Below are 26,476 nucleotides of genomic sequence, written 5' to 3' on the forward strand. Positions count from 1 at the left end.
GAAGAACCACACAAAAACTCTGGATATTTCTTACTGTTGGACATCCTGCCTTTGAAAAGGCATTGACATGTAATACATTGATTACCCTCAGTGATCAGAATAAAAAAAGAATTCAAAACATAACATGTGAGAGTCAAAAGCCCCTCATCTACTGAATAAAGTGTTGTTGTACGGAGACACAGCGTATGCATCACAGGACAAATGAAATGCTTACACTCATAAATATTGATCATCTGAGGATCCTGAGGAATACCTACCCTTATGCGGGTTGGAATACGGGAGTAAAACACAATACGAGACACGCAAATCGAGACGCACATGCTCACAAAACTGTGCAATTTCATGCAGCATTGCAACGCCAAGCCAAGAACAGTAAAACCACAAATCCTTATTTTCACATCATCCTGTACTTGTTCTGTCTTGCACACACAGGCATCACATGCATCACACAATATTTATAGGACAGCCCTGAGAGGCTTTATTTTTTTTAAGTTTCGGTGCAAGCCCTTTGGGTGAGAGAAGTGGAAAGAGTGGTTAGGCAGGTTGCGTGAGGGACTGCGGGGTCTCGTTTCTGGGTGACTGGTGATTGGTGACCTACCCCTGGTAAAGTCTTCTGCTCGTGCAGGGCTGTTTGAGCTTTCAGCGCTGACTCTCTGGCACAGTAGGTGAGGAAGGCACAACCTAAGAGAAGAGCACACGGAGAGACATTTACTTACACCAGTGTTGTGGAACACGATGCTGCTGCATGACTGTAAGAGAGAGACAGACAGGAGGAATGTCGAATACATAAAAAGTTTTAAAAAAAAAACTATATCTATGGATTACCATTGATTTCCAAAGTCTGTTTGCATGCATATCAGGAAGACTATGTTTTGTCCCTGTGCTTGTATCTACTGGTAATGTGAGAATGTTTCTATGTGCAGGGTGAGTATTTTTTAACTGTGTGTGCTATACATTACTGCATTTGTTTAGCAGACACTTTTCTCCAAAGCAACTTCCAACGAACTCCATGTAGTGTTACCGGCCCACACACCTTATTCACCGTGGTGACTTACACTGCTAGATACACTACTTACACTGGGTCACTCATCCACACATCAGTGGAACACACACACTTTGGGGGAATCTCAACAGCATGTCTGCAGACTATGTGAGGAAACCAGAGCACCCACAGGAAACCCACACAGACACGGGGCGAACATGCAAACTCTTCATAGGCTGAGCAGGGATCGAACCTACGTCCTCACGTCCTGAGCTTCAGTCACCTGGGTCAGCTGGCAGTGAAGTCCTGGCAATATCTGAGTGGTGGGATGCTTTGGGTTTCCAGTGTTTCACCATAGTTAATGCTTAGTAAAAATGCTTCAACTTCATTAAATTAATTATTTTCAATGAAATAATTTTCCTCATTTCTGCTTTTGCATTTGACAGAAAACAAAGAAAAAAAATGAACAGATCAAAACAACTAAAACCTGAGAACGTTTCAGCATTTTTAAAGCATATCACTATTCCGAGCCTTACTTTTCAGTTCATTTGGTTGACTTTCCCTCCTTGAGGCAGTCGATAAGTGCAGCTACTTTCACTGGAGGAAAAAAGTGAAGCTGTGCTGTACTGTGATGATGCGAGTGTGTGATCATCTTCTCTAATGCAGACTGCACTGCGCTGGGTTTCATTAATTATAATTTCTGTTAGATTTAATTGTTTTTGTGTATTAAATGTGCTGCAACTGATTCACTTCGAATTTTCGAACAACCAAGGTCGACATTCAGGAGCATTTAAACTACAGAACTGCCATGTCTTGTAATTTATCGTAAGCAACTGGCAGGTACCGTCACACTGTCACATCTGTTACCGTCGGTTCGAATTAAATACAATCGCATGAGATCAAAGTTAGGCACCTTTTCAGCTTTGCATTTCATATCTGTTTCACGGTAATCTTTACTTGTTCATTTAGCTCACACTTTCTCCCAAAAGAACTCAACGTAATTTCTGTAATAAGCTACTTGCAATTGTTTACCCACATAGGTAACCTTTACTGGTTGAATTCAAGGTTAATTCAGGGGAAGCTAGGTGGTGTAGTGGCTAGAGTTGCTGCCTTTGTGACTTTGTGTGATTCTTAAGTACAGTTAGTTTGTTTCTTTCCACCATATGAATCAATGTTCATCACATGAGTAGCTGCATAAAACTTTATCTGAATATTCACAATTCCTGATCACATTCCAAGTAATTTTTTTTTTTTTTTTTTAATTTTGAGATACATATAAACATTTACGTTACATTACAGGAGTAACTGCGTAAAGGGTTATCCGGGCATCATCTTACAGTTACAGAGTATGAACATTTACACTTTACATGAACTTAAGAGATGATGGGCAAAGTGAGTTTGAAGAGGTGAGTTTTATGGTCCTTTTTAAATGTGGACAGAAATTCAGAGGTTCTGAGTGAGAAGGGGAGGTCATTCCACCACAACGGATCCTGAACCGAGAACCTCCGTGCTTTACCTTTCGTACGTGAGACCACCAAACGGGCAGGTGTGGAAGAGCATAGAGGTCTGGTTGGGGTGTAGCGGATGATCGAGGTTACAGGTTCAAGCGTTTCCTCCAGCTGCAGTACCCTTGAGCAAGGTACTTACCCTAAATTGTTTTAGTAAAAATTACGCAGCTGTATAAATGGGTAAATAATTATAGTTAGATGAACACTGTAAGTTGTTTTGGAGAAATTGTCAGCTAAATGAATAAATGTAAATGTAATACCTTGAAAGGTACTACAGGAGGAACAGGGATTTCAACGTAGGGTTTTCAAGTCTACAGTGACAGCTCATTCCACTACACTACCTTCTGCGTTGGTGTTTCATGGTACGTGTGTTTCAAAGAGAGTGAAAAAGGCATGTTGAGTAAAACACAGATCCACTGAGGAAGAGGATGGAGAATTAGTTCTTTCTGTGCTGAGAAGCAGTTATTGCACAAAACATATTTTCTCATTTACATTTACATTGTGATAGTAAAGGTGCTCCCCGACTTACGATGGGGTTATATTCCGCAAAACCCATCGTAAGTCAAAAATATTGTAAGCTTAAAATGTATTTAATACACTTAATACACATATAAATAGCTCAACAGTTACAGGTCATGACCCTCAGGAGGGAATTCAAGTTAGTGAACTAATTGTTTGCTTATGTCAGGTGTATAAATATTGGACTGAGTTTGTCATTGTTGGCTTGATCATGCCATATCTGAACATATTTCAGCAAAAAATTGGGGATTTTTTTGGTCAAAGGACTGAATTATAATGTATCCTGTTTTAATTACCAGTTATTTAAGCACCAATTTACCACAAGAAGAAATACATTAAACGTCAATAAAAACTTGGACAACGTAGTTTTGCAGGCACATCAAATGAAGACAACGGGTAATTATGAAGTTCTCCACATTTAAGCTCAGATGACATCCCACCACCCAATCTCTGGCGTACAGATAGATAAATGTGAAGAAAAGAGAAACGGTCTGATTTAGCAACATGAGTTCCTTTAACTGTTGATGCACAGTGCTGACCTGGTTCTCAAAAGCTGCTGTATTCGTGTTCTGAGAAAAGATATTATACCAAGATAGCAAAGCCAAAAAGGGTTCACCATTAGGAGCAAATGTGGACTAACTCCACAAGAACACCTTAGCGACTAAATGTTTGTCTGACGATAACTGGCGCAAAAACCATGCATTGTGTATACTTTGCTTGGATGCTACCAAATGAAAAATGACGCCACACATTTCCATGCAATACACCTGGAATGAGCAATGATCATAAGACCCCAGTGTGAATGGCATTAGGAAAGGTACCTTAAAACGGCCATGTCAGCATGATTCAGAATACAGATGGTCCCCGACTTACGATGGTTAGACTTACGATTTTTCGACTTTACGATGGTGAACTGGCGATAGACATTCAGTAGAAACTGTACTTCAAATTTTGAATTTTTTTATTTTCTCCTGGTCAAGTGATATGCGGTGCAATACTCTTTCACGATGCTGGACAGCAGCAGCGATTCGTATCTCCCAGTCTGCCATGCGGTTGCTATACAGATACCCCCCATATCTACGATGTGTTTTGTGCATCCATCATGTCTACGAAACACCCATCTGTATCCTCTGTTACTGGTGGGAAGAAGATGAGGGCAATTACTCTAGAAGAGAAACTCAAGATAATTGCCCAACATGAAGGCGGCAAACCCGTAATGGCCATCGCATGTATGTATTAAATGCATTTTCGACTAACGATATTTTCCACTTACAATGGATTTCACGGAACGTAACCCCATCGTAAGTCGGGGACCACCTGTACAATACAGAAAACACACAAGGTTAACACCTCACTTAGAGAAAGTGAGCTATAGTGCATAAAAAAGGCCTTGATATGCAAACACACATACCTGGTGTGACTTGCAGCAATAGAGAGCAGCTTCAGCTGGTGTTAGGCCTCCACAGCTTGAGATGCTTACTCATGCTCATGTAATTGTTTTGTCTTCTAGCCCTAAGTTGTGTTATAGATTAATGCAATTTCCAGATTTCTGCCTGAATAAAGTTCCGACATCAGAAGATTTATTTCTTAATCCTAAAGCTAGTATAGGACATTAATTAGATTTTGAACCTTTTGATAGAGCTTTCATCAGTAGATTGATAAATAACTTGATCCTTATCCCTGTCGAAAGCTTGTCTTCTAGTCATCTGCCCTATTCTAGTTAACATTAATCTGTTTGTCTTCTGATCTTATTTCCCGTGAAATGAGAATTGCTTCCATCAGGCCTATTCTCAAGAAAGAAAACTGGGAAATTCCTTGAGTGTTTAATGGAGCACAAAGTTCAGACCCCAGTTACCTTTTTCAAAGTTTTCAGTCAGTTTTCTGCAAGGCATAGTACTGCTGCATTGGTAAAGGTCTTGAATGACTTATTATTAGCCTGTGGTGATGTGAGCTTATTTATTCTCTGACACACTAGCGCAGCATTTGATAGTTAATCATTCCATAATATTCAAGCACTTGCAGTCTCTGCTGCCTATCAATGGTACAGCTCTTGGCTGTTTCAGGCTGTTTCATATCTGACTGGTGTCAGTTTATTTTCTCTGGGCCCAAGCAAATTACTGGAGGCCTCTTTGCTTTGGGGGTCCCCGTAGTATCAAGACCTTTGCTTTTTAATATATTCATACTCCCTTAAGGCTAAATAATCCATATTCATGAACTTGGGATCCATTGTCATGCTGAACAAACTCTGCTTTTGCTTGTGCTACTCCTGTTTTCTATTCCCTATATTCATGTATTTTTTTCTTTTTTTAAAAAAAAATAGTAACAAAATGGAATTCAGCTTAACTGGGTCACTGCAATATAGAGATGGAATCAATATACAGCATAAGAAAACAGAAATACACATAAACAGAGGCAAATAAAGTAAAAGGGCACAAAGTTACAGTATTTAGTAGGGATGGTCGTATGGTCATGTAACGCAATTACTGACTATTACAAAATAATTTGATTAATTAGATTTCTTCAGGATATTGTGTCCTGTTTGACTTCAAATGTTCCAAAATTACTTGCAGACAAAACTGAATTCCTAACAGTTGCAAATAAACGCCAGCTGGCAAAACTGGATGATGCTGTTCTGGTGATAAATGGCTCAGTTGTATATCTATTGCTGTCAGACACTTTGGGGTTATGTTTGACCTTTATTTTTCTTTCAGGCCCCATACTTAGAATTTTGTTAAAATCTCATTTTTCAAACACTGCATTCTTGAAATCATATCACCAACAATGGATATAGAGACCACAGTCCAAGTTTACAGAAAATAAAGGTTAGTGTCCTCTTCCATGGTTTATATTATGAAAATACAAACACTCAACATATGGCGGCAATGTTCAAGGTCCTGACACACTCTAGACCCCTGCAGCACATCACCTGTACTTTGAAACTAGCGCTGTTGCCAGTGAAATCATACAATCATCGTAACATACTCTTGCTGACATACAAGGTGTTAAAGCACCTAAAGCCTACCCATCTTTTTGACCTTATTCCTAATTATTTTTTCCCTAGGAGCGGACATTTACTCTGTGTGACACGTCTTAAAGTTGACTGGAAAGGCACTATATACATAAAATGTAGTGTTATTAAAACTTGTGATAACACTTTCACTTTCCTCTCTGCTCCGTACACACATTCCTTAGTGAAGAGTCTAAATATCATCAAATTAACATCAAATAATTATGTATACAGGCAGCCCCCGGGTTACGAATAATGTACGACTCACGTACAACCCGTAGTTACGAACCACCCCTGTAAAGCCCATTATATTAAAATTTGAGTTACATACATTGATTCATAATAACAAACGGCACTACTTTGCAACGCGCATCAAAACATTACGAGTCTACAGCAATTCGTCGGCTCATAAGCCCGAGGTAGGGCAAAGACTTCCTTCTTTTCAGTCAGACCATGTTGCTGTTAACAGTGTCTCGTGTGAGTTACTGTATTTGACTTTAATTTTTTTTGTTTTTACCCTCGTAACCATGGCACTGAAGCGTAAATGTGATGCAAGTGATAGTGATGCATCAAAGAAGGGAAAAAGATCACGACTGAAAATGAAGTGGAAATAATAAAGTGATCGGAAAAAGGTGAAACACCAACGAACACTGGAAAAGCGAACATTAAAGTTTCCTTAATGTTTTTTATACCTACACACACACACACACACACACACACACACACACACACACACACACACACACACACACACACACACACACTCACTCTCTACTCCTGCTTTCTCTCTCTCTCTATTATAAATACTGTAATAACATTTCTTATTATCTCTTTATATGTCTCTCTCTATTAGAAATACTGTAGTTATTATTATTATTATTATTATTATTATTAATAAATATGGGGGATGCAGTGGCGCAGCGGCCTTGGCCAGGTCCTGCTCCCTGGCGGGTCCAGGGTTCAAGTCCCACTTCAGGTGCCTTGTGATGGATTGGCGGCTCGTCCTGGGTGTGTCCCCTCCCCCTCCAGCCCTATACCCTGTGTTGTCAGGTTAGACCCTGGTTGCCGTGACCCTGCTTGGGACAAGTGGTTTCAGCCAGTGTGTGTATTAAATATGTTTTAGTGTTTCTTTAAAGTGGGGGTGCGGTGGCGCAGTGGGTTGGACCACGGTCCTGCTGTCCGGTGGGTCTGGGGTTCGAGTCTCGCTTGGGGTGCCTTGCGACGGACTGGCGTCCCGTCCTGGGTGTGTCCCCTCCCCCTCCGGCCTTACGCCCTGTGTTGCCGGGTAGGCTCCGGTTCCCCGTGACCCCGTATGGGACGAGCGGTTCTGAAAATGTGTGTGTGTTTCTTTAAAGTTTTTCATGCATAGAAAGGTACACTATATACTAAGACAAACATTTGACTAACTGACGTTCGATATCCACCATACCGAAGTCTGCTCTGACTAACGTACAAATCCGATTTAAAGATTTAGGAATGGAACTCCTTGTAATCCGGGGACTGCTTGTGTTGTTTTTATATGGTGGAATGCGACAAATTGACTATACTGCTGAATCACGTGTCTGCATCCAAATCGCTCTTCTGTTGATGTAATGCACTTTGTATTGCTCTATGAGATGTAGGTTGCTTTGGAGAAAGGTCTCTGCCAAATGAATAAAAGTAAATGCAAAGCAAATGTAAATCAGATCAATTTGTACCTGTCAAACAGGTATTCATTCAGCAACAGGTATTCATCCGGTAATTCATTCAGTATTCAGTAAAAAAGCAATATAAATTCTTCTTTGTTATTGCAGTTTAGCTCAGGGGCAAGTCATGGGGGGGGGGAAGAAAGCTGTGCTTAGGAGAGAATGACTTCAGTTGATGAAAATATGTGCTGGCATTCACATGTGTAGTTTTTTTTGGAGTTGTATTGAAGGAAGGGTGTAATGAAGGAACGATCCAAAGAGATTTGGACACCGCATGGAAAAATGCAGAAATTCCTATTACTGGACATTAAGAGTGACAGAAGATAACAGGAGACAGGAGTGTTGAGTAGTCGTCTAAAACAGAGGCTGCAGGGGGGTAGTAAATGGGAAAGGGGCAGGAGGAAGGGGGAGTTGGGCTGAGCAAAAGACTCAGTGAGAGAGAGCATTACGGCAGCAGGGAGGGAGATAAGTCGTGACAGAAGCACAGCGGGCACATGGCAGATAGCGGGAGGGGGAATATGGAAGCAGAAGTGTGAGGAGATAATATCACAGTGCTTGTGTGAACAGAGTCCCCTCATGTCCCACACTCTTATCTCCACCACCACAGATGCCCTGGAAGGGCAAAGATCCACAAGCACAAGAGCAGTGGGTGAAGAAAACCAAGAAAAGGTGTAATGAAAGAAACACAGGACAAAAAGACGCACAAAAAAACTTCAGCAAAAGCTAGTTTGCAGAGTTCAAGCTTCGAAACGGCATTGTGACTTCCTCTCCCTTTGTCATGACAAACGTGCCATGGCCTCTTAGTTCTTAACCCGGACACCTTCAATGCACGCTGTCTAGCCCACATATGTACAGAAACTCAGTTTTAATTACAGCACAAGGAGCACAATACCAAAAACAGGTGGGAGCTTCATGCACAAAGTGCCAAGCTGCCAGATACAGATGCCATGTTCATTATACCACACATTAGCTGGATATTGCTTTGAGAAATGTGTCTCCTGGATGAATAAATATTAATGTAAATGTATACATTGCATCCTCTATGTAATTAAGATCTGTTTAATAACAAAACGAAGGGCCACTTTAAAGTATATAAGCGCTGCCCCCCAGCTTTAGCCCATTTCAAATTCAATACTGAATATTCCATCCATTAACCCACATGGCTCTTTCTAAAATGATTTCTGAAAATGGAAGGAGTTCTTTCAAAGTGGCTGATATTGGTAAATCAGAGCTTAGTTTAGAACAAAGCCTGATTTGCTCTGCTTCAGTTCTTCCTCTAAAAGCCTCCAACTCCCCTTCCGGTAATGCACCTTAAAATAACACAAACAAGCCTATCATGTTTTCATGTTTGACATCCCCAGTCTTCACCAATCCTGTCCTTAGGCTCCCACATACAAGAAATTCTATCCCCGCAAACACTGACAATGCTGATGGCTTAAATGCAGATGATTACTATCCTGAGTGTCTTGTGGGAGGACTGTCTTGATTGATTTGTGTCGTGTAATTAGCATTATTACTGAAGACAGCTCAAATCTACAGCTGTGGTAGAGAGCTGACGGAAGCGGCTCCTATCTCCAAATCTAGAGCCCCTTTCAGGAGATCAGGGACAATTATCTATCCTCGGTTTTCCTTCTCGTTGTTGAAAGTGTCTTGAGCGTTTCTTAGGAGTAACTGATCCTAAATAATTAACAAGAAGACATTTCTTACACATATAAGCAGTGCCTTAAAATCTTTCATGCAGAACTCCCTGGTATAGAAAGAAACACTGACTATAAAAATCTGAAAGGACCACAATACTTCAGGTTAATTTCAAACAGTGCTGTGGAATCGGAGTCATGGAGTCGGAAGCAGTTATTAGGTTACTGGAGTCTGAGTCGGTAAAAATGTACCGAGTCCGACTCCGACTAAACGTACTGTATATGTCGTCGTATAAGTTGATCCAGCATATAAGTTGACCCCCATAAATTAGATATGTAATATAGGTTTTGGCCGGATAAGTCGACCCCCAAAATAATGTACAATTTTTGGACAGTGCCGTGGGGGTCGGAAGCAATTATTGGGTTACTGGAGTCGGAGTCGAAGGTTTTGTGTACCGACTCCACAGCCCTGATTTCAAATAATGAAACTGTGACATTCTGTAGTTTAAAGAAAATTAAACCCAGCGGCTAATTGCAAACAAGAGCCTGTTATATCAAGCGTAAGCAACACAATAATAACTAGTTTTGATGTTATCTGTCTGATTAAATGACCCAACCTCACACAAGCAATAGCTCAACAAAGATCAGAATAATAAAAACAAGTGAGGTAAAACAGCAATTCCAAGTATCTCTTGAGAGTAAAGTGGACACCACAGCATAAAAAGACAAAAAAGACTATGAACTTCTCAGAAGTAATAATATTTAAACAGCTTTAAATAGGCTTAAGCTTTGCTTCCTTCACTTGTGGGCTTGTCAACATGTGGTAACGTTGGAATGCATTTGCAGTGGATGTCAATTAGATTTCCCGGAAGGAGCAAGAGCTTCAAACTTACTCTTATTGTAGTACAACACTAGGAAGAATCCCCTAAAGTCTCTAAAAAAAAAAACTACTTTGAGGCAAGAGTAAGTGCTGTCACTTTAGATTCATGGTGACCACTTAGATGGTTTTCATGACAAAGGAGGGTGAGTAAGTGGTTTACTATTGCCTTCTTCCACTTGTGTTCGGGCTGCGGGAGGAAATCCACATGAACATACGGAAAACAGAAACTGCTAATAGATAATGCTGGATTCAAGCCCACATTCGAAACCCCAGCCCATCGATGGTGATGCACTAACATTACCCACTGCTCCACCATGCCAAAGTTTGATGTAGAATGCAGAAGGTCAGTGCAGAACAACTAAACATCATTATGATCCTGAAACCCAAACAAATGAGTAAAATCTGAGGTGCACCTCACAGCCAGTGACAAAACCTCCTTTCAGTACATGGCCAAAGGCTGCAAACAGTGAAGGGTCCCCATATGTTCCTGGTTTTAAAACTCACAGCTTTAAAGCACCTCATCTGCAAGCTCTAGAAAGCACTACACATAGTTGTGAAACTCAAGAAAATGTGACATGCTGCACTGCCGACGTTCTAACCGAAAATATTATCATTACACAGAAACATTGTGATTCGAACTTCCTCATTCAGACTGTCTGGAAGCAGCAAACCTATCCTTGTGAGAATCATGCCTTTTCATAGAATGTTTCAAATGGTCAAAACAGGGCTTTGCTTCATGAAGAAATATGAAAAAGAACAGAGCAACATAACAAGGGGACAGCCGGTAGCGCTATTACCTTTTGCTCCAAAGGCCACAAGTTTGATCCCCACCTCTGGCTGTAGTACCCTTGAGCAAGGTACTTACCCTAAAGTGTTCCAGTAAAATTACCCAGCTGTCCAAATGGGTGAATAATTGCACCCTTACCATTGTAAGCTGCTTCAGAGAAAAGCTGAATGTATGTAATGTGACTGAGCTTACCTATCCCACCTGAGTCCACAATTTAAACCCTCAAAGGTACATGAAATAAGTACTTGTAGAACAGTGGCGTGTTATACGGGACTGGAAGGCCCTACCACAGTTGAAACAAACACTTAAAATCATTTTTATGTTAAACATCTCATGATATTACCCTGGCCATAACTTCCTTTTGGTTCTACTGAGATGGTGTAGTACTGAGTCACATTTACTCTGTTACCTCTACTTAAGTACACTTTTTGAGACACTGCACTTTCCAGAGTGGGTTTTTCGATCTTGACACTTTTTACCTTTACTCAACAGTTGTATAGAAAAAAAATGTACTTTCGCTCTGTTACATTTCTGTCACGCCCTTTACTTTTGAATTCTTTTCCAGTGTTTTAAATTTCCCTCCTTAGAACTAAGCATTCCCCTAAACCATTACTTCTGTGGATTTCACTCGCTGTCATTCCCAGCCACTTTTAAGGTGAACCAATGGAAATGTGTCTTCACTGTCAGCTGACTTCTTCTGTTGATTTTATTGGTTAAGTTTACTAGGAGGAAGAACAATCACTCTACTTTAGAATAATAAGCTATAGCTGAGCTTCACCCTTACTTAAATGGCACCCTAATTTACATTTATTCACTTAGCAACACTTTTCTCCAAAACAACTTACAATTCTTTAAACATTTATACAGCAGGGTAGTTTTACTGGAACAATTGAGAGTTAGTACCTTGTTCAAGGGTACTACAGGGAAAAATGGGAATTGAACCTGCAACCTTCAGGGCTAAAGGCAGCTTCTGTAACTACTATGCTACCAGCTACCCCTAATTGCTTTGTTCCAAGAAACTGAACTCAGGAAAAATGTGTTTATATATGTTTAATACACAAGGAATATGTCCTTCCGTATGGTGAAAATTGAATTTTATAGCTGAACAAGTCTTAATTATTTTTGAAATTAGTTATTTGGTGAGGTGCTCATATTTTATTAAGTGTATGGAGTACCACATTTTAGTTATTACAATAATGCTCCTACAAATGAACTGCTAAAAGGTTTGAAAAGCATGGTAAAAATTATGTGGTTTGAAAAATAACCCAGTTATTAAAAATGTTTATAATTTTCAATAACAGTATTACAACATCAGTAGTTTAGTTTGCTTATGAGTGATAGATGAACTTATTATGGGTTCATTTATGGGAGTGAACATCTAACTGTAGAACCAAGTTCTAGAGAGTCTCCAAATATTTGATGCATGTGTTGAATACAGAAGACCAATATAACTTACATTTACATTGATTTATTTAGCAGACGCTTTTTCTCCAAAGCAACTTACAATGAACTCTGTGTAGTGTTATGAGCCCACACACCTTATACACCAAGGTGACTTACACTGGGTCACTCATCCATACATCATGTAATGTAACTTCACTAATGTTCACTGGTTAGGTAAGTAATAAAACGAGTTGCGTGTGACCGTTAAACTGGAACGTGATGGTGAGCATTTGCAATACACTGATATTTTTTAGAGGTTAAATTTCTAGGATTCAAGGGAGTTACTTCTGATGTCATGCTTGTTTAGGTTTACTCTTTTAGCTGATACTTTTCTCCAAAGCAGCTTACAAATATTTACCCAGATAATTTTACTGGAGTAATTTCAGGATAAGTACCTTACTCAAGGGTACTACAGCCAGAGGTGGGGGACCCCACCTGCAACCTTTAGATCCAAAGGTAGCAACTCTAACCACTACAGCAGCTGTCCCATTACATACATATCTAAGGCATGCTACTGTCTAATTTTGAATTCCTTAGAGGAACATTACTAGGTAACAGCAAAATCAGCTTGACTGAAAAAGCAAGTTCAGAGAATGTAATGAACCATACAGGGCTTTACCTTTCTTCGGATTTGAAGCAATTCAACTGACTGGTCTTTTTCTTTTGTTATTTCAATAGTGTCACTTTTGTGTCTGGATTTTCTTATGATTTCACGGTCAGTAGTGTAGCAGTTAGGAACAGTGACTTGTAACTCGGAGGCTGTCTGTCTGAACCCCGATCTTACCACTACTGTATTGCATTTGAGAGGCATTTATCCTGAACTTCTCTTGTATAAATACCCCACTGTTCAAACTGCAATTTCACTTTAGATAATGGTGTCAGCTAAATGGGAAATGAATTAACTTGATTTGGGGCTGCGAGTAGTGTGGGGTTAGAACAGTCACCATTTAAATCCCTACTGTTACTCTTGCTGTAGTACCTTTGACCAACGTACTTACTCTGAATTGCTCTATTAAAGTTACCCTACAGTTATTTCACCTGATACTTTTGTAGTTTCTCTCTCACACAGTCTGAACTGCTTGTCCCATACAGGGTCACATGGAGCCAGAGCCTAACCCAGCAACACAGGGCAAACAGCTGGAGGGGGAGGGGACACACCCAGGACAGGACACCAGTCCATTGCAAGGCACCCCAAGTGGGACTCAAACCCCAGACCCACCAGAGAGCAGGAACAAGTCCAACCCACTGCACCACTGTGCCACTGCACCACCACACCCCCACTTTTGTAGTTTCACTCATGTAAATTTTTGGATGAGTGCATCTAGTTTTATTTGAGTGTTTATGTTTTGAAAGTAACATTACTATTACTTGATTACTGTTTGGCTGCTCTACCCACTTCTGGATATTTGTGAATCGTTCATAAATTCCACTGAAACCTGCTGGACTGTCCAGTGGGAAGAAATGCACTGGGCCGAAAGTTCTCCTTAAAGAGGCATTCAAGAACCTTAAAATATATATTATGTGCACCAGTTAATTCAAGTACTCAGTATTTATATAATTAGTTCACAAATGTGTATGCTCAATATTTATGATTTAACAATACAAAAAGGTAAGAAAAGGTGTTGCTAAATGCTTCCAGGTGAAAAAAAAGGCTTGACAAGTCTTGTCAGTCTATCTCCCTTTCTAGCTGTAAAATAAAAATTCTAATCTTTTCAGTTGCCTCTTGAGCAGCTTGAACATGACTCTATTGCTTCAGCCCCGTGCTTCGTGAGAAACAATGTGCTTTGACATGAACAGGTAAAAGCAGACTGCCATTAGGCACCTGTACAAATTAGAGTCACTCCATGTCCACTCCTGTTGATCTAAACTCAGTTAAATTAAACAGGATAACTCCGTTGTTTCATCTTCCGCTTTCTCTTCCTGAGAACTGCCAGGCATCTGGCATTGTGGTCCTCCTGGCTCTGCATCAAGGCAATCAGCGTGTCCTTCTCACGGGCTGACGTCTACTGGGAGACACCACAGATGGTGCTTGGCTGCTGTCCCTCTCCATCCTGTCTCTCAATCCAGCCCTCCAGCTGAACCCCTCCCAGTGTCAGCCCACCCCACAGGACTGGAATGGAGCAGAGCATAGACAGCTCTATAGCTTTTTGCATAATTGCATTTGAACTATACAAACAGAACAGCCAGAGGAAGGTGGAGGAAGGGGAGTGTGGAAGAGGATTTTTGGCAACTGGCCAGTTATGCTTTTGATGCCTTTAAATTTACAAGAATTTAGCTGTGAGGATTAATTTAATAGTTTTAAATAAATAAATGGGAAAAAATTTGTAGGACACATCAAGAACTCAAAAAAAAAAATGTGATTTTAAACACAGCACAAGCTTACACATATAATGTCACAGGATACAAGAGCTAATACATAAGTGGAGCAAAAGAATGTCATTTGAGTTCATAAAATACAACTTCTTTATATAGTCTAAAATAGTTCTCATTTATTCAGGAAAACACCCTAGAAATACTGATAATGTTAGAATGATTAAAATCCAGGTAAAGAACCAATTTATTGACCATGTTATTTACTGTACTTATTGGGATACACTTGTTTGTGTTATGAAATTTAATTTGTGGCTGACTAAAATTACTTCTGCTGTTAAGCTGCTGAGACCTTTCTGCGTGCGTTTCCGAAGTCTTCTCAAACTCCCCTTGGAGAAATAATGAGCTGCACAACCATATGGTATACGGTGATATACTGACGCTATACATAGTATACGGATCCATATCATTTTAATCCTTTGTGGACTCTTAAGGCTTTCATGGTAGTAATAAAGGTGGAATATTCCTGGCAGCCCATATCTCCACCTAAACAAATCACACCACTTACTCCATGAAACATGGTTCAAGAGGAAGGATAAACAGAGGCTTCCACAGTGACGGCACACTGCCTGATGGTAAAAATTTCTCTGGGTAAATTAAGGGTTATGGTAGTTAAGTAAACAGATGATTTCTAATTAAGTAAGGAGATTTAGTTGCTCAGTAAATGCAAATAAAAGCTAAATATTTGATTAAAGCCTGCAAAGGCCTTCAAATGAACCTGGAATAACAGGCAGGAACTGGGCTTTTATTTTTAAAAAGCAGGAAAAAAAAACCCATATGAATAGATCTGTAACTAACAGAGGTCAATCTGCGTCACCCTGCTTAAGCGACTCTGAAACAAACAGAAATGAAATAAATCGTTAAAGAGATGATTAAGAAAAGCATAAGAAGTCTGTTTTCCTCCTCTAAAGAGCACACATTAACTGATGAGTTTCATACTGATCTCAGGGCCCTCAAATCAGACCTAGCACTAAGCATAATATTAATCGAGAAAACCCGAAGTCTCTACATGAGTTCACGGCCATCAGTTGAGTGCTGGACCCTGCCCTCAAACATTCGTCCTTCCCACACGCATCATCTGTTCTCTCCACACCCTGATTAACTCAACCTTCCACTATTAAAGCAATATCAACCTTAAATTATTGACGGTCACCATAAAAAACTATCCCCTTTTAAAAACTTAGTTGCATTTTTAATTCACAACATTAAAAAAAGATGGGGGGGATGGTGAATATTTTGATTTAATAAACTGACTGGACACATTTAAAGAGGAGGAAAAAAAGCAACAGGAAAACTGATCTGTCGTGCTTAAAATCTGACATTTCCACCTGAGCAAGAACTCCTGCATGAGAGACTGCATTAAGGGGGTTAAAGCAAGGTCTACTGAAACCAAAATAGATAGCATAGCCATGTTAAAAATGCAAGATATGCCACAAAGTCCACGTGCTTTTAATATCACAAGCATTGGTTTATAATGGACATAGAGGACAAATTCGGAAACACGTGTGAAAGTGTTCCGTGACACAGAGCTGAACGGGTTGTTCTTTGAAGAGATTTGACGCTATAAGCATTTGAGAAAATTTTCTTTTACCTTTATTTCTGCAGTGAAAAATCAATAAATATCAATAAACATATAAACAAACGTGTTTTAACTGAAACAAAATATCAAATGTATTTATTACAAGTATTTCAACAAGACTAACTGACAAGTAATTTCACACATATATGGAACAAAGAGCTTTTTAACGGAACAAATTCCCTTGTAAACCTGTATCGTGTCAACACTGTTATGATGGAGGCGGTAATCGTATTGCTGTTCGTACAAAATGATTTATGCTATTGTCCCGAGGTCTCTGTAGCCAACCATCAGGTACAGGGGTGTGTGCACCCAGGCAGCCCAGATGCTGATGCAGCTCTGCTCACTGTCACCTCAGATAGGAAGGCCTCCAAATCAGGGTCATGTGTCCTTGCTGGAATTAAATCACATTAATACACTGTGTGGCCAGAATTGCTTTTGTAGTTTTTTTTGTACTGTTGAGATACTTCATCGCAATTTAGCAAACATGCTTATAATAGGTCAGTGACCCCCCCCCCATTTTCCATAACTTCTATCAGGAGATACTGCATATGAAGACATCGAGGACAACGTTTCTCCTTGTTGGTTTCTTCAATTTCTTTTCCTCGGCTGGAAACTGGCCACTAGCCTTCCTCACTATCCCTCCAAGCAGCACTGCTGACTCATCTTGTGTCTTTCGTCTCCAATCTAAAAATGTAATTATTAAAAACTGCAATAAAAAGTTTCATCCTAGTTGACATTTGGAGGCAAACAGACACAGCAGAGAAATCTGAGTGGGAGCGGAGGAGAAAAGCGGAATGCGTAAGTTAAGGCTGTGAAAATGGGTGTGGATGATGCAATGGCAGTGAAATCGCAGAGACCCGCATAAACATTGTCAAGGAGGAAAAAAAAAGGGGGGGAAAAAAAAGGAACCTTTTTTTCCTCCTCCCGTTTTTAATTTGGAAACTCACTGGCGTGAAACAAAATTATTTGGTAAAAGAGAATCTCTGCATCTTTGAAAACTGCGTTTTAAAGAGTGGCATTTTGTTGCTTCTTAATTTTGTCTCAGTCAACATATTTAAATTTTTAACACTGCAGTAAAATTCGGGGGGGGGGGGGGGGATTTTCTCTGAAAACCTTACAATTTACACTAAAGGGGGGGAAGAAAAAAAAACTTTCAGAACTAAGAAAAGACAAATGCATCACGAAGTAGAACAAGAAGACCTCAACCAAACTTTAATCCAGCATTGATGAGACATGATCCTGAGTAAAGAAGTGGCATAACATGGTACATTTAATCACTGGAAAGTTTAACTGAGAGTCCATGATATTGTTTCAGACACTTTTCCCTGATATAATCGACAGTCTCCTTTCTCATTGCGTGCACAATTTAAAAATACTGATGTGTTAAAATTTAAACACCTAATTTATTTTGATAGGTTAAAATGAGGATACATTTTTGCATTCTTACTGAAGCAGAAGCTTGTATGGATGCACATTACTAGAATTACAACAATTTAGTGACAATGACAGTACAGCAATGCAATGCCAGAGAAACAGCTGAGAAGGTAACAGGAAAGAAAAATTATCTTGAACTGCTCCAGCTGCTAGTTAAAATACCCAGCTGTATAAATGAGTAAAATCTGACACTGCTTTGTTTAAGAATATCAACTTAGAAATAAAGTAATAATCAAGAAATCTCTTTCACGTTCTCTCTATGGTAGTAGCCCCTGATTTTTTTGTTTTGTTTTCCATGTGGTATATGTTCAGTGGGGTGTGTGTTTTCTGCCACTACGTCTGATCAAAATTGGACTGAAGTATTTTCCAACGGGACCGTACACGACTGAATGAAATTGCCAGCACATGGATCAACACACAGGACAGAGTGTACGAAGGGAAGGAAAATGAGAGGAGGGAAGCAGTACGCAAATAAACGTCTATTACGTTGATTCACAAGAGGGCAAATATGCTATTGCATGTAGGGCTGCTTCTAAAGAACTGCACTGGATGGACGCAGCATTAATGAAAACAGTTGTAAAACAGGACAGGCCATAGTTACTGAGGAGGGTAGCTCAGTGGTGACTGGCCTGATGACTGTGGCTAATGACCATAATACAATAGTAGGGGTAAATAATAATAACAATAATTTAACAAACATAATTTCAAATGTGCACGTAATTCCATGATGACCGCATAACCTTTTGAGTTTCTGCAGAGCAACTTGCTCCAAGGAAGCGTTCGGGGCAAAAGATCATTATATTTGAACGTGACAGATGTGGCATATTAAAGCTTAAACATATTTATATGAAAACATGCAATACAAAAATATTTAACATCAGTTCTGTAGCAACTGCTGCAACACCCCCATCAACTGGAAAAGGCCGTGGGTCTTATTGGCGCTGGAAGTCTTTATAATAATTGGCTCAGCTGAAACTTCATGGGGTTAACATGTTCCATAATCAGTGTGCATTGAGGAAAAAGTGAATCAATCTCTCAATAAATCTAAACAAGTCGGCACGTGGCGTGTATCATTCGTGTTTCACTCTTTTGTAATTTAATTGACCTGAATTAGAGAAGGGCCGAATCTGCGTCGGTCACTTTGTTTAGTGCTGGACCTCGTATGTGGTGAGAAGCGCCTGAACTCGGATCATCATGATCATCCAGCTCGAGATTTATGATTTCATTCCAGCATTCAGAAGGTTACACACACTCCACGTGTCGTGTTTTAATAAGGGGGACAATTTGCGCCTCGCCTTATAATAATGGAAAAACAGTGTTAGAAAATTCATGGGACCCCAACAGTCAAATCCTTGTGATCACCACCACCATCAAGATGATCCTCGTTGTAAACACCACCACTACCACCACCACCATCATCATCATCATCATCATCATCATCACGACCACCACCACCAGCACCATCGCACCATTCTGATCATCAACTACTCGGCTGCGCGAAGGCATCCAGGTGCGCACTTTCTGCTTCATCACACCTACCTTTGTGCATGCCTGTGAAGCGGTCCTTCAGCACCGTGAGCTCGTAGATCTTGCCGAATTCCTCGAAGAGGGGTCGCAAGTCCCTCTCGTCCAGATTGCGCGGAATCTGTCCGACGAAGAGTTTCACGGCGTCGTGGTCCTTCATGGGGATGGTGGCGCAGCTCGGGGGACTTTGGCTAGTATGGCCTACAACTCCATTGAGGAGCCCGTTGGCCGCTCCGGCGCCCGGTCCGGTGCCGTCCACCTGGCCCGTGGTCAAAGTTGCCATCTTCTCCGGGCGGGAAGGCGCTGCCACCGCCAGTCCGAGCGAGCGGCGGAGGAGTGTGTGCGGAACAAGTGGCAGCAAAGAGGGCAGCAGCGCTCCGCAAGTTTCTGCAGCGCAGCAGCGTGTAACGGCGCGCCTCGCCGCACTTCACTCTTTAATCCTCCACACACACACCTGTAAACACAAACACAACATCTGCCGCTCGCCTGTCCCGAAGGAAGTATTTCGCCTGCACTTTTATCATCCTCCACACGGCACACACCGATAAATAAATCATTGGGCAGAAGAAGAATATGAGGCGCGCGTCAGCTCTCCGGCTCCCTCTCGCTTGTCTTCATGTTGCCCCTCTGTTTGTTTCTTCCTCTTTATTTCCGTTCTCTTTTCTTTAAACAGTGGCTGAGGGTCCTTCCAGTTGAAGCGCGCGCGCGCGCGCACACACACACACACTCACACACACACACACACACACACACACACACACACACACACACAGGCGCGCGCGCTCGCGCGCACACGCACTCACGCGCACACGCACACTCACAGCGAGAGCGCTCCACCGAGGCTGGGAGCAGCAGGGAGGGCTGACGATTTAGCGAGCACTAGCGGAGCTCCAGGCTGCGTGGCTCTCCCTCCTCCCTCCGCAGCCCGCCAATGGTACCTTCCAGCGGCGGGGACGCGCGACAGACAGTCCAAAGAAATAATAACAGCAATAATAACAATAATAATAAACAAGATTTTCGTTTTGTCCGTCCTCAATTTTAATTAATCCCTGCCCCCGATATTCCCATAAATTTCAAGTGCACGATCAAAACGTGTGTGAAAGGGAGTGATCGCGCCTGTTGGAATTCTTTTGGAACAGAACACAAAAGACACACTATTGAAATATTACTGCGCATCATGCGTTCGAGTCCTGGGCGCTCGTGTTAAATGGCTTCTTCTTTTTCTAGGGTTCGGCTCTTTGTGAACAGGTACGATTCCCCCCCCCCCCCTCAGTCTTTGTGGGATGAATGTATTCGAAAAGAAAAAGAAAAAAAATATGGCATTTAACCAACGTTCTGTTATGTATTTCCGATATTCGACATCAAACACAGAACTTGATCACAACCTATTTTTTTTTTTTAAAAAAAAAAAAAAACAACACGGTTTTGCTGATGGAATCCGAGCCATATCAGAGCAACATCACTTTCGGATGAATGAGAACTGAGGGTTTAAAGAAACGCCCCTCCCTCCTGACATAGCTCATGATCAAGTATATCGGTCCACATGTGGGTGTTTAAAAATCTCAAAATAAGAATTAAAATAGAATAATTATATCGCATGTCTTTCGGCCACCTATACAGCTGTGAGCAGTGCTCCTCCTATGGAATGAATAGGTCCAAGTACTGTATCCGAATCTGGACAGCGGCGCCAGTCACTGTCCGTGGTGCTGAAACAGGGCTGCCGCCCCTAAAATACACCACTATTTGATACTGCAACTTTTTGCCTGTGAAGAAAAGGCAAGTTTCGGCTGAACTGCCCTCTTTCACGCCAATTCATTTCATTTTATGCTAAGTGCCCTCTAATATAAAAGCCTCCTCAAAGGCCCTAGTCTACCTGCTGGAAGGAAACTGCTGCTCCAAGTTATACTGCTGGTGGAAGATGGTTGATGTGTATCTGTCACGTATCGTGTCACGTGACAACACAAAGTTTAGCTGAGTGATGTGCGTGTAGGAATTCTTTTTGAAAAGAACACAAAAGAAACGCTATTGAAATGCTGCGCATCATGCGTTCGAGTCCTGGACGCTCGTGTTAAATGGTTTCTACTCTTTCCGAATACGTATGGGGTTGGGACAGCTGGTAGCATAGTGGTTAATGTTACTGCCTTTTGGCCCAGAGGTTGCAGGTTTGATCCCCAGCTCTTGCTGTGGTGCCCTTCAGAGAGGTACTTACTCTCATTTGCTCTAGTAAAATTACCCAGCTGTATAAAGGGGTAACTATTTGTAACCTTAATATTCTAAGTCACTTTGGAGAAAAGCTAAATGAATAAATACAGATTGTCAACTAAAACCTAGCTGATCATCAGAACTAGAAAACATTTTGTCAATGCAATACTACCCCTCAAAATACAGAAAAACTGACATATGCATCAGCTTTAAAAAGCAAATATGCAGAATTTTCTCCCCTGGCAAAAAAAGTACTCCTAATAAACTACACAGGAAAAAAAGTCTGAGTGTGTTGGGGGGCCTATGGTCAAGGAGAGCCAGAGTCAAAGTTTTAAAATGGAACAAAAGATACCTGCAAGGATTTTTGTCATAGAATGACAGCTAATGACATGACAGACACCTGTGAAACAGGACAGTATGAAGCACTGCTAAACAATATTTTGTGTTGGAACTGGCATCTATGATGCAATCCAATGTAACAGACATTTATGTGAAACCATTACTCAAAACTCATTTGTTCTGTTTTTTACAGAAAATAAATTTAGGCCATTGTTCTTTTTGAGTAATATGAATCATCTGCCAGTTCACTTCTGATTTAATTTTTTCAGATTTTTTTATTATTCAGATAAACCATATATTGAGGAGTACAACTCTTCATCTAGGGAATCTGAGAAAGTGATATTCAGTCACAGGTCAAGCAACACCAAATAATCTTTGTTCTTTTAGAGAATGGTTATTATAAGCCTGACCGGCATTGCATCATTTATTTGTATGGGCAAACAGCGCTAACCCCTGCAAGCTATAATCGCTGTCAACGAATCTCCCCATCAATAGTCTCCAACAGTGCTTGCGCATAATATGCAGTTTTCTTACACTTTCAGGTAAAGAAGCATTTCAAGCCCCTCAGCATAGCAGACGGTTGTATTAGACTAGATGGGAGAATTTTTTTTTTTTTTTTTTTTTTAAATAAAAAACCATAGTATGTCACTCTTGGGTATCTGGAGTCTGTCTGCCCTCTTTAGCTTCATCTTTGCCTGCCATCAATAAAGACTTTAAACAATCTTGGGGACAGCTGTTAATGTAAAGGTTAGGGCTGCTGCTTTAGGACCAAAAGGTCACGGGTTCAAATCTTATGTCTGTCTTTAGCACCCTTGAGCAAAGTACTTGCCCTAAATTGCTTCAGTAAAATTACCTAGTTGTGTAAATGGGTAAATAATTGTAAATACATTAACATTGTAAGTTGCTTTGGAGAAAAGCATCATAAAAAACAAAGTATTAGCAAATTGCTTCTCATCCTTTTATTTACCTATCAGTAGTAATTTTCATATAATTTCATGAAACTAAAGTTAGCTTAAAGTTAGTCATCTTATCCATAATTTTTCAATATTGCACATTAGTACCTTTGTTTTCCATTGAATCCAGTTTGCCTTGAAATTGACATGAAATGCTCATTTATCATGCCTTACGTGGTAGATGTGGTCCTTAGGGAAATGGTCCTTAAGAAGATCTGTGTTACGACCACAGACACAAATGAGCAAAGATATTGTTCCTTCTGTTATTTAGTGACTGAAAGAAAAAGGCACACAAAATCTGCAGAATCAGGAAGGAAAATCCCAGATGTTACCACATTACACTCTCCACCAAGAGACACTGAGCTCAGACCTTTGAAAAATGTGATGGAAAGTTATTCCTTTTAAGACAATCACTATAAGCTCATTCAGACTTCAGCAAGATTTATCACCAAGTTATATCTCTTGATTTTCTTACATTTAAAGTAAAACCATAAGAATTCTGATGCATTAGCCAAACTGATGTTCTCTTGGGAAAGGCACTTGCACTGATTTTTTCATTTATGCATTTGGGAGACAATTTTCTCCAAAGTGATGTACAACTGAAAAGTGTCCTTCACAACATACAATCAGCATCAGACACAAACACGTAATAATCAAAGCACAGCTTGTTTGTTAGATATTACCATGTTGTTAACATGATCCACTTTACTAACACACACACACACACACACACACACTTGCCCCAACCAGGGTCACAGCGAGCCAGAGCCTAACTCAGCAGCACAGGGTGCAAGGCTGGAGGGAGGACACACCCTGGATGGGATGCCAGTCCACCCTAAGGCACCCAGACCTCCCAGAGCAGGCCCCAGCCAAACCTGCTGCGCCACCGCTCGGTCCCCACTTTACTAAGTAGCTACAAAATCTGTTGTACTGGGTGTAATTTTGTTTTTTTTATATGCACCTTAAACTGAAAGGTACACATAAAGTGGAAAAGCCAAACCATTTTATCTGTGAAGGAAGCGCTTATACTGTGAGACTGAAATGCATTTGACAGGTGTTTTAGTGTGTTTCAGTGTGTTTCCAAGCAATAGAAATAAAACCAATATGCACAACTGACTAAACCGATGCTAGATTTGTTGTGAAAATCCAAGCTGTTTACTGATTTCTTGAAGAGTTTTTGAATGTCCTAAAATGTCCAGAAGACCAAATTATTTTGTATTTGTGCCACAACTAGGCAAAAATTTGACGATTTTAAAATTGAAGCTCATTATACAAAATGACACTTTGAAATAGTTTAATATTAAATGAGGAATTTATTAAATACAGATATGAAGGTCCACTCCCATAATAAAAGCACTGTTATTAAAATGGATGGGTTGGTATAGAATATCTTAGTGGTACCAAAATATAGAATAAAAGAAATGTTCAGTTTTCTCTAACATAAATTGTAACAAATATTGGTTGACATGAGTATGTATGTACATCAGTCTATGGTAAGTTTCCTGGGCGTTTTAATTTTTGCACATAAAAGTAGTGAAAGATGAATTTTTAACTTATATGCCAGCCCTTTGTATTATTATTAGCCACCTGACACCTTTGTCCAAGGACACTTACAGTACTGGTTATATACACTGAACAGCATACAGTGACTTACCCATTTGTACAGCAGGGTATTCTTACTGCAATTACCTTGCTCAATGGTACTAAGTCATGAGTGGCGGTTCAAACCAGGAACTTGCAGATTGACAAAACACCAACCACAATGCTATCGGCCTGTTATGAGCAGCTCTCTTTTTTGGGATGTAAGCTTTTACAACTGAATTCTCATGCTTTTCACTTCGGGCCCATAGTGAAATCAAAACAAACAATGTGCCAAAGTCAATGAAAATAAAGATGTGCACAGAACACAATGCATCGTTTCATGTAGACAGAAACGGGCATGCGTTCCCAGCACCTTCCGCCTGTCCGCACAGCCTTGTGTGTTTTCCTTTGCTGGGAAAAGTTACTGGTCTGAGTGGACACTCATTCGTTTTTATGGCTGAACGTAAAGCACGTACGGAGCAAGAAGTCTGCAGCATCAGGGACAGATTTTTACGTCAGCAGAAGTGGTTCAAATTCTTAAAGTCTTAAATATCCATATAACTACAGGTGGTCCCCGATTTATGATGGGGTTATGTTCCGCTAAACCCATCGTAAGTCGAAAATGCATTTAATACACTAATACGCACATCTGCATGACAGACTGGGAGATGCGGATTGCTGCCAGCATCACACTGCATACTGCTTGCCTGGGGATAAAAAAAAAAAAAATTAAGTACAGTTTCTACTGAATGTATCGCCAGCTCACCATCGCAAAGTTAAAAAAAAAAAAAAAAAATCATAAGTCGAACCATTGCAAACCGGGGACCACCTATAGCGTAGTGTCTGTGTACCAGGTGATGGTTACGTATGTTAAATAGGAAGAGTACTCACAATGCAAACATCCATTGCTCATAACTGCCTTTCCTCTTAGGGTGACAGTGATCTGAAGACAAACGAGGATGAGCTGGGTATAAGGTGAGGTACACCTTAGCCTGGAAGACAGTCCATGGCAAGACATTGCTGACACACTAAGGGCAATTTAGAATCCCTAACTCACCTGTGTAGCAATTCTGTGGACTGTCTGAGGACATTCATTCAACATACACATGACAAGATGTTATAACATAGTATGGGGTGTAACGGCTGTACACAAGGACCCAGTCCAACCAACTTCACCATGAAGTCAGAGAGAAGAACATCCAACATCACCATCATACATCTCCACGATTCAAAAATCAAACGACTTACCTTCCTTCCCCAACCACCACACAGGGTGCCAACATGGGAAACCGTAGTGCCTCAAAGACCACCGTGTCATCACAGAGGTCTCTGAGCTCAACATGACTGAGACACTGGATTCAAAACCCTTCGAAACACTGCTTGCAAAATCACCAGGCATAAAACCACAGTTTCCTGAAAGTGGAACCGACTTTCAGGCATTATCCACAATGCAATGTAATCCATCACATTAAAGATAAAAACAAGGCACATGTCATATAATTACAAAGCAATTACTTTAAATAACCCATTTATACAAAAAAAAAAAGCCTCATGTACTTTGTTGAAACCCTAACATTTCTCATGACTTTGTTCAGCCTCATATTATACAAACTTAAAACTGTTCATGATTTCAATGAAGATCTGGGATTATTTTCTGCGACCACTTGCAGCATCCCAGCAATATCCAGATTCAGGAAGATCAAATTATTGAGTTCATACCCACATGAAATGTCTGAGCTCTCTAGCATTCAAAATAAAATAAAATGATATATTGAAGCTGGGGGGGGGGGGTGCGGCGGTGAAGTAGGCTTGACCGGGGCCTGCTCTGTGGTGGGTCTTGGGTTCAAACCCTGCTTGGGATGCCTTGCGGTGGACTGACGTTCCACCCAGGGTGTGTCCTGCTGTACTCTGCGCTGTTGGGCTAGGCTCCAGCTTGCTGCGACACTCCTCCGGACGAGCAGCTATAGACATTGTGAATCTCTGTGTGTGTGTGTGTGTGTGTGTGTGTGTGTGTGTGTGTGTGTACTGAGGTGGAAAAATATACAC

At 40.6% G+C, this 26,476-nt stretch overlaps 1 protein-coding gene across 6 annotated transcripts in view; it reads right to left on the reverse strand.

Moving 5' to 3' along the window:
- celf4 (CUGBP, Elav-like family member 4) overlaps window positions 1–20,114 on the reverse strand; it is a 53,306-nt gene extending 33,192 nt beyond the window's left edge. For all 6 annotated transcript variants that reach the window (XM_029259427.1, XM_018760074.2, XM_018760075.2 and 3 more), the window contains exons 1-2: window positions 19,371–20,114; window positions 599–681 (exon numbers count right to left, since the gene is read on the reverse strand). In XM_029259427.1, the coding sequence (XP_029115260.1) occupies window positions 599–681; window positions 19,371–19,638 (351 nt within the window). In that variant the 5' untranslated portion in view covers window positions 19,639–20,114. The remainder of the gene's footprint in view (window positions 1–598; window positions 682–19,370) is intronic.
- Between the last annotated feature and the right edge of the window lie 6,362 nt (window positions 20,115–26,476).

This window comes from Scleropages formosus, chromosome 17, assembly GCF_900964775.1.
Source record: "Scleropages formosus chromosome 17, fSclFor1.1, whole genome shotgun sequence".
Taxonomy (NCBI): Eukaryota; Metazoa; Chordata; class Actinopteri; order Osteoglossiformes; family Osteoglossidae; genus Scleropages; species Scleropages formosus.